Consider the following 10,136-nt stretch of genomic DNA (forward strand, 5'->3'; position numbering starts at 1 on the left):
AATCATGCACACAATTCACAGTTTAACCGGGAAAGCACTGATAGTCGGTTGTTTTTAATATTTATTCGCAATGAAATAAAATTATAAATCTTTTCTGTTTAATAAGAAACAAAAAAAATATAAAAGAAAATGAATCTTTTGTCGGGTATTTTTCTCTTCTACTTTGGCTACGCAGTGTCTCTGAGTATCAATCTTGGTCGGGAATGTAATGTAAATAGTACCAGTTGCACATTATCTGGCTATACCGATAGCTTGGATATTGTAAATGATTCCAACAGAATTCTTCCATTCACTGAAGTTGTTTTCAAACATACCCGTCTTCAATGGATACCATTAACATTATTTCCAAGTGTTCCTAAACTCAGACGCTTAGTGGTGTATAATTGTGGCTTGAGGAGTCTTCAACAGATAACCTTTTCAGCGGCGAATAACTTGCAATTTCTATTTTTACTCAACAATCGTTTGACAGAGTTGCCAGAGAAGATATTTGTCAATCTTACTTCGATCCAAGATATTCGTCTTGCTAGCAATCACATATCTCACATTCATCCTAAGGCTTTTGCGGGCCTAAGAGAACTTCGTCATTTGGATCTCAATAGCAATAAAATCCACGAGTTAGCATCGGGAGTTTTTGAGAACCTCACCAACTTGGAATACATTGATCTCAGTTACAATTACATTGAAACATTTGAAAGTGATATATTCGCCAAAGTTCCACAACTCAAAACTATCCTCCTGAACAACAATAACTTTGCGGTCTTTCAGAGTGACAGCTTAGTCAACATGGCGCATCTAACTATGCTTGACATTTCAAACAATGCTATAAGTTCAATTGATTTGCAGTCTGTGGATACATTACGTGCTCAGAACTCACAATTGCAACACTGCGTCATCAACGGCAGCGTTATCAGGGCACGAGTCAGCAGCAACCAGCTAAAGAGCATCAGCATTAGCGATAAGAAGTCAGTGAAGGAAATCGATGTGCATAATAATCTCTTCGAGACGCTGTCAGATTTCGAGGGCATGATGAATTTACAAAAGCTGGATGTATCAAAAAATGCAATTAGAAGTTTAAACAGTACAAATGGATCGTTATTGTTGAACTTGCCGAGTTTGCAATATTTGAATGTCGCTTATGGAGAGTTGGAAACATTGGCAGAGGAGAATTTTGTTTTGCTTGACAAATTGACACATCTAGATTTGGGTTATAATCGTTTGAAATATTTGGATGTAAAAGTATTTGAGCCGCTAGTGGGTTTGGAAAAGTTATATCTGCAAGAAAATCACTTAAAATTGTTTGACTATGAATCGTTCCTTCGAACGCAAGTTAATGTGAAGGAAATGGGCATATTCGGGAACAATTGGTCTCAACCGCTATTGAAGAAAATGACAGATACTTTAACATTTAACGGTATAAAGTTGGTGGTTCATCCGATTCAAAATGAAGCTGGTGAATTGTTGGCTCATTTGGTCACCAGTCATCCTCATCATACAATTCATGCGAAAACTTTAGAACATGAAGCAGATTTTATGGCAGCTCATACGCACGTTAATAATCTTGATGTTTTGATTGTTGTGACATTGTGTCTGGTTTTTGTGATTTTGGTTTTGCAAGTTTTACGAATTGTCAAAGAAGAGAATTGGTTTGCTTTGTTTCGCCAACGTTTGCAAAGGGATGTTGGATCGACGCGGCTTAACGAAGAGGAATCAGGACCATTTTAAAATGTAGTTAAAGAAGTTTTGGAGGAAGTAATTTGTGATAGTTTAAAAGTTGGAAGGAAATAATAAAAAAAAAAGATTTAAAAAAAGTGGTTCACTGTTTACCTAATTTTTTTTTGATCTCTTGTGTTGGTAGACAAGTTGATGAAAATTGAGTTTTCAGGTAAATTTCAGGTTCGTCTGTCAACAGTGGCTAATTTGTGGGAAAATCAAATCCTTTCTTCCAAATTTTTTTTTAGTTACCGGAGATTGAACTGCTATCATTTAAGTGGATTTTATATTTTAATTTTAACATACGAACAAAATCGATTTCAAAGCAAATTTGTCAAAAGCCCTTACTTACTAGGCTGTTTTTCAAGTTCCAATTTTTTTAATTTTTGTTAAAAGAACAATCAGAACCAACCTAGGTAAGAGTAATAACGAGAAAGTTGCATTACTTATTTGTAAAGGACCAGTTATTTGACCATTTTTTCTTTTATAACTAAAATGTATCAAAGCAACATTTCTTACTCAAATAGTTTACAGTCATAATTAGAATAATCAGAATACGAAATCGATCATATAGCTTTTTTTTAACGTCTTCTAAACGTCTTCTTCGTTAAGCTCTAGTATGCTATGGTCAAGGAAAGGAATAATATAAACTATATTTGTAATACTGCTTTACATTTTGTTTTTATTTTTTTCTGGATAGCATTTTGCTCTTCTGACTTGCTTCCCAAAGGTTTTAGAAGCATTTCGCTGTTTCTCAAATCCTTGTGAAATATCAATTATATATTAAGATAATTATCTTCAAAAATAACAAACGGAAAAATTGATCTACCTTCTCATAATACTTTGTACTTCTTTTATAATACTTTGTACAGTTGTCTTCTTCTTCTTCTTCTTCTTCTTTGAAGTCTTTGTTCACAACAGTGAATGTTCCTGGTTTTCAGAAACAATGCCTCACATTTACTCACTTACATACTTCAGAACGGTTTATTAATTTCTTCAAAGCTTATAAATTTTAAGAAATCAATCAAAACTGTGTGTCTTTCTATCCTTTTCTTACTGGACCATCTCTTATAAAATTTGTTTTCGATTTTATGGTTCCTAGTATGTTCTGAAGTGCCATGTGTATTGTGCAGTGTAGTAGCATTCAATAATTAAAAATAGAAGTCGACAACCTGCAAAACGGCCGCTATTTAGCCGTTAACATTAGTATCACCTGATGAGGTATGTGGGTGGTGGGTAACTGTTGAACACTCACTATTTGCCAGTGCCAGCTGGGAATTATGGTGGGTGAGATAAGGTATTTTCATGTAGATTTCAAATTGTTTTTCAATGAGAGGCCTAGCGTTTTGATGCTTTGGAATCACTTTTTCGTGTCTCTGCTCGAATTGTGGGGGTATTAGCACAATTCTGAGCTTAATCGTATTCTCTTCAAAAATTTCTTAATGTCTTCAGATGTTTGTTCTTTCCCACTTAATCATTTTGCTGGTGTTACTGAAATAGAATGTCTCATTTAATTTTTTAACATAACGTGTTGAATTCAGTCATGTTTGCAGATATCCTAAAACAATTGTCTAGAACTCGTCATAGTACAAATACGAGTTGAAATCAGCATACTGAAAGGAGAAATTTCAGCACAACGTTGCCCATTAAGTGCAACTTAACTGCGACAAAATTTTGCAAAAACCAAAATTTAATTCATCATCGCCTCATCGGATAAACCTTTCTATTAATTAATTTCTCTATGTCCCATTTTTCTGTAACAGGACCCACTGACAAAGTGTGTGTTTGGACTGGAGAACATTTTCTTTATGTCTTAATTTATCAATTCATCTGTCAAAAGAAATGGTACATACAAGTTTTGTCCCCAACTATAAAAATGACAACATTTTTCTTCATCATCCAATCTAAAATCAGAATTCTTCCATCATTATACGACTACCAAGTACACCAGAACCAGTACCAGTTTTTAGCATCAGAATCAAAATATCAACTTGTTAGTATGTGGCAAACTGCTTAATATGCAATTATGCAAATTGCTTGCCAAACGTTGAGTAACATTACATTGGCCAATGCGTATATGAATACGCCCCAACCAAAAAAGACCCTAAAGACGAATCAAGCAATGAACAATTTTCAAGCCTGGCGGCTGTGATGGTGGCCCATGTTATTATAAGGGATGAGCGCCCTAATCTGATGCATAGTTTAAGGCTTTGTAAACACTAGATTACCAGTCCAGCTGGCGTTGGTTTTGGTTGGAATTGGGTTTGGATTGGAACTTGGAACACATATAATTCACCAAGTAGTGCCAAATGTTCAAGCTCACAAAAGCCACACAGCACTCTCTTCGTCTGCATGTGTTCACGAAATGGTTGTTGGTGGAAATATTCTTAATTTGCATCCCAGTTTCATACGTGTGTACTGTGTGTATAAACTTATACGACTACTAAGAGCATGTTTATAAAAATATGTAAATAGGATGGATGGATAACTGCGAGAGAGTCCTGTTTTGGTAGGTCGTTCTAAGGCCGATTAATTCGTATAGTTCCAAGCTTTAATGTTATGCAAAAGAGTTACAGGTATAGGTTTATGTATTTTGTTGAACAGAGCTCACAGCTTATAGGTTATATGCGAGATACATTTGGATGATTTGAAATTTTTGGCTACAGCTTTCAAGAGAGTGAAACAAAATGAAATACGACTTGTTCCTTTGGATCAGATTTCAAGGAAATGCACTTCTGGAATTTTGTACACACATATCGTTTCGTTATCCTTAAATTGATTTCATTTGCATATGCATCAGTAACAACTACTCTCAAGTCATAATATGGCCGTATATTCGAATGTTGCACGATATAAATCGTGTTGTTAACTTTTCAAGTAAAAAAACTGTTTTATGCAGCAATTAAATTGATGGAGTTCCAGAGTCTCCAGTGAAATAGATGATACCTCTTAAACGAGTACAAGTTTAATATTTAGTTTTGATGTTGTGCTGATTGAATTTTCAATTTTTTGATTTTTGTTACATGCAATAACTACTCCTGATATGTTTTAAATTAAATAATTCTTGAATGGAATAAACAAAAAATCCGAGTTAGTATTCCCTATCCTTATTTTCTATTTTTCTATACAAAATGCAACTAGCTTTCAAGATTGTACATTCTTAAAAATTCGGTTTAGTTATAAAAACTGATAGAAAATCTTCAAACTTTGCAAATATATGTTTGGGACTATAATGGATAGAATTTTTTTTTGCTGACGGCCTTAAGGTTCCAACCCATAGAATCCGACGCGAGCGTTACTTCGAAGTTTTCAACTGACAGCCCGATAAAATGCACACGTTCTTATAAGAACCGACTAATACATGACGGATGAGTTTTATGGGTCGGTTCTTATAAGAACGTGTGTATTTTATCGAGCTGTTAGTTAAATCCGTCGACGTACCGGATGCGACGGATTCTATGGGTTGGGCCCTTAAGAATGGTGAGCTATTGGTGGAGTTTCAAAAGTCCACAGGCGAATAAGTCAAAAAATCATTTTTTTTTAATAATTCTTGAAGCTCTATCATGCGATCGGGAAATTGATGCACAAATTTAAGCTTTATATCCTAGAAATGAAAAATCTTTTCCAGTCGCCTTATCCCTAGTATTTATTCCAGCTAGCATCCATTAAATACTTGTTCATGGAAGTTAGAAGAAAGCTAAGTTGATCCTATAAGGAATATAGGCGAAAATGGAAATATTTCAGTCGGAAAACCAGCAGCAAGGATTAAAATATCCAGATAACTTATTTATTGCATAGGATCTGATCTACTAATCAGTGTCGGCGTCATCATCAAAAAAGCGGCTTTAGAAGTTCACACAAGCTGAAAACCAATCAGATAGCTGTCTGAGTCGATGTACAGAAGAAGTGCCTTCCCTCGCTACCAATATGGTGATTGCAAGTTTGACCACTAGGAAGGACACAGCAAAGTGCCTTTGTGAATGTTCTTCTTAACGATATGGACATGGAGTCAATTAGTCATTCATAATGCCATGCAGGCTCTGTTTTCTGACTGTCATACCAAAGATATCTTAATTTCCCAGTTTGGCATTGAAATCTCCCAAGACAATTAGGAACTTCCAACAAATGTCAAAGTAAAATCAAAAGAAAAAAAGTAAAAACAAAAAAGTGACAGCTACCCTGGGCTCGTGAAAAGTTAAACAAAGAAAATGGCGCGAAAAGTCATCTTCAATTGTATTTTGTGATGTGAAGTTGGAGCTCGAAGATACGTTTTACCGCCTGCAAAAATAACTTAATTAAAGAGAAATGGTAACGGAGTTACGAATAACAGAGTTACGCGCGACAGAGTTACGGCCGTCAAAGTTACGCGAAACCGAAGTTACGAAAAAATAGAGTTACGAATTCTAAAGTTACGTTAAGCTATGACATGTGATTTTTGGGTTGGCAACAATTGCGATATGGAATTATGGAAACATAAATAAGAGAATATCGATACGTAGGTGCAATATTAGTTGGACAAATAAGAAGTTAATTTCAATTATGTCCCCCAAACTTACATAAGTATACTTATGTTTTTTTTCTATTTCAACGTTTTTGCGATCTTCTCACAAAAACAAAACCATATATGTATATCTATACCTATCCAATCAAAATTTTACAAGATTAAATAACACCCATTTTCGCTTTACTCATTTAGTTTTGACCAATGAGAAAAATTTTAATCTCTTGTTTGTATTTCCATAATTCCATATCGTTCCTCGCAATTGTTGCCAACCCAAAAATCACATGTCATAGCTTAACATAACTTTAGAATTCGTAACTCTAGTTTTTCGTAACTTCGGTTTCGCGTAACTTTGACGGCCGTAACTCTGGTATTCGTAACTTCGTCGGTTTCCCAATTAAAGATAATAAAAAAAAGTTTTTATTAAAACTAGCGCATTAAAAATATAAAGCCTAGTACGCTGCTGATGCGAAACGAAAAATTTTCAAGTCTCCAAAGTCGACAAAGTAAATGCTAACGAAAAAATATCATCGAGTATATTCTGTCAAAGTCAAAAAATTCAAAATTAATTTAAAATCAAAGATCAAGAAAAAGAAAGATCAACAGTCAAGATCTAAATGAAGTCAAGTCAAGAAATAAATGAATTAAAAGTGAAAAAACCTTCAACACTGCTCTTTGAGTCAAGAAAAATGCACAGGACAGAAAAAAGTAAGTGACAAATGAGTGAAAACTCTCCAATTTTTCGCTAGAGTGACGTACTAAAAAACGAAAAGCAAATTGAAATTTTCCGTTCAGGATTTCGTTAACGAAATTTTGTATGGAAAATTTCTTAGCAGCGTACTAGGCTTAAGATACAAAAACACCAACCAAATCGAAAAAATGCCTCATTACCATTACTGCTGCGTTATTGACTGTCCCAAATACGAGTACCTACAAAGTAAAGCCTGCTTGTACTTTTGTTTGCTGAGGTTTGGACAGCCACCAAAGTCGCAAAACTTGTCCGATTTTAAAAAATTAAACGGCAATCGCTTCGTTAAATCAAATTTTTTTTATATTTATCTTAACAAAAAAGTTATGGCGAAAAAACGCAAAAGACACCAATAAATTAATTTAAAAAATTTAGGACTTTCGTCACCACTGTAATAATGAACCGATTTTTATAAAATAGATGGCAATCGCTTCGTTTCATCAAATTCAAGAGGCGATATTTTTAAGTTTTTTATTTGTCTTTAAAAAAAGTTATGGCCAAGAAATATTATGATTCAGAACATAAACATGTCAGTTTTACGAAAAATAGATTTGGTTCTTTATATAATTTACTAATTCATTACTCGTCAGCCACCTTGAGCACAGTTTTAAATGAAATAAGCATCTTCTATTTGCTGTTTCGTTTTTTTTTTTAAGGTGATTCAGACAGTTTACCTAAATGGGTCAATTTTTTGCACGTAACACAGTGAACCCAATCTGTTTTCCTGCCGATTTCTGCTTGACCGCAAACAACACATCTTCCATGGATGTTTAAAGATTTTCAGATGCAATCTACTTGGAGTTTTTTTTCGAAAACTATCTGCATCACAATTGGATAGCTTTAATATCCTGATGGCCCTTTAGTAGTATTACAAAAAATAAAGCTATTAATTGTTCGTTACAACATTTTCTATTTATTTAACAAAATAATAAGGCAAGAGTGTGATAAACAAAAAAACGTCTTTGACTTATTTTTTATTTGTTTCAACAAAAATAATGTGCACCAAATAGATAGAAAATGTTGTAATGAACAATTAATAGCTTTATTTTTTGTCGTAGGACATTATGAAGCCGAGTTATTCCCAAAAAACGATATTTTTGGGTGGTTTCGTACCGGTTTTTCATGCGTTCATTTATCAATTGCTTGCAATTGTAAAATGCAGGAAATTAAGAGGACTACAAAATAGGTTAGCAAAATTTTGACCATAATAAAAGCTTTTTTCGAAATAAAATCAAAAATGTGTTTTTTAACAACTAGAATTTGACTTTAACTGGCTGCCATTTTGTAGTAACTCACAATGAAATTAAATACAACGATAGAAAATATAAGGAAGAGAATGAATGTTCAGTTTTTGGTCTACAACATACTGGAGCAAAGATATTAGCTTGAAAGTAAAATATCCCAAAAAATGCATTTTTGTGAATAACTCCTCTAAAAAGAATGATCAGGTGGTGAGAAATTGGATTTAAGCCTTTTAAATATACCCCTATCGATCTATGAAATAAAAACTGACAGTGCCTCTGTGCGCAAAGGTTATAATTCTAATGGATGCAACGCTCTTTATAGTTCATCTATCGATTGGCACCTGGCCTCCGTAGGTGGAGGTACGAAATGGCAACAATAGCCCTGCTCCTTTGGGAGGTGGCAAAGTACTTCTAGTAGTTTACTAGCGATTTTCAATGGAACGCACTTTCAACGAGTTCAATACAAATCGTATCTACTCGGGAAGAAGAGCATGAGTAGATGATAGTACTAGATTAACCAAAACATCTACTAGTAGTTAACTACCACCTCCAATGGAACAGGGCTTATACAAAAAAAAAACTACATAAAATTATTTTTCAAAAGTTACTAAACAATTGGATAAAACAGGTCCGTCAAGCTGGGTACGCCACAACCGAAAATCCAAAATCTGAGTATGCAGGAATTTGCTTGACGTCAAGCTGGGTACGCCACAGATTTAAGGGGTAAGGGGGGGAGCAACAAATTCGGGATTGGGGTAACAAATTAGCAACAAACTAGCAACAAATTACTGCATACTTATTTTTTTGAAATTTTGAGTATTACGATTTTTTGCGTTGTTGGATGACGTCATCGAAAAATTAGTTTTCCTCCTGTAAGATGGGATTGGGTAATGATAGAAAATTTAAAAATAGCTTTTTGCAGAGCAACAAATTCTGTCAAAAATTTGGCGTTTTTAGTTTTTTGAAAAAGCGTATAGATAAAAAGTCTCCACAAAATTGCATCTGTTGCAGTCGATTTGAAGGTCAAATCGTGGAGCAACAAATTCAAGATTGGGGTAACAAATTAGCAACAAAATAGCCCCAAATTCCTGCATACTTAGATTTTCAAATTTGCGTTGTGGCGTACCCAGCTTGACGTCAAGCTGGGTACGCCACAGATTTAAGGGGTAAGGAGGGTAGCAACAAATTCGGGATTGGGGTAACAAATTAGCAACAAATTACTGCATACTTATTTTTTTTAAATTTTGAGTATTACGTGTTTTTGCGTTTTTTCGTTTCATCCACATATGTTCCACAAATACATTCAAGCTCCACAATGCATTTTGGACATGAAATGATTGGAATAAAAACTTGATATGGACCTTTTCAAGGTTTCAAGGACCTCTTTCTATTGATACCACTTTTTTGACTGTGCGATAATTTTTGGGCGATTTAGCTTTTTTGCATAATCTGTTAATGTGCATTTGAAGGGCAAAACGTGGAGCAACAAATTCGAGATTAGCAACAAAATTGCAACAAATTCCTGCATACTTACATTTTTGAAATTTTGAATTTTAATTTGTGGCGTACCCAGCTTGACGTCGAGCTGGGTACGCCACAAATTTAAGGGGTAAAGGGGGGAGCAACAAATTCGAGATTGGGGTAACAAATTAGTGCATACTCAGATTTTGAATTTTCGGTTGTGGCGTACCCAGCTTGACGGACCTGGATAAAACCTCTTCTTAAGTAATTTTGCAAGTTCATTCTGCTAAATTCTTTCTTCCCTTTTTACTCAAATTCTATCACATTTTTCAAGCAATATTTTATTTATTTTGTATTTGATTTCAATGGAAAATTTCATAGATACTGGAAAGGCTTTCGAGGTGAATGAACAAGAAAATTACAAACATAGCATTGCAATATGTATTTATGTGAACCTACCCCCACACACTAT

At 34.4% G+C, this 10,136-nt stretch overlaps 1 protein-coding gene across 1 annotated transcript; it reads left to right on the top strand.

The window, feature by feature from the left end:
- On the top strand, positions 1-1,801 carry LOC129916066 (leucine-rich repeat-containing protein 15-like). The gene has a single exon (XM_055995830.1). It carries the CDS (start codon positions 130-132, stop codon positions 1,720-1,722), a length of 1,593 nt encoding a protein of 530 aa, XP_055851805.1. The 5' UTR covers positions 1-129; the 3' UTR covers positions 1,723-1,801.
- The last annotated feature ends 8,335 nt before the right edge of the window (positions 1,802-10,136 follow it).

Source organism: Episyrphus balteatus, chromosome 3 (genome assembly GCF_945859705.1).
Source record: "Episyrphus balteatus chromosome 3, idEpiBalt1.1, whole genome shotgun sequence".
NCBI lineage: Eukaryota > Metazoa > Arthropoda > Insecta > Diptera > Syrphidae > Episyrphus > Episyrphus balteatus.

Excerpts from the sequence above, each read along its gene's own strand:
- LOC129916066 (XM_055995830.1), top strand. The coding sequence starts at position 130 with ATGAATCTTTTGTCGGGTATTTTTCTCTTCTACTTTGGCTACGCAGTG.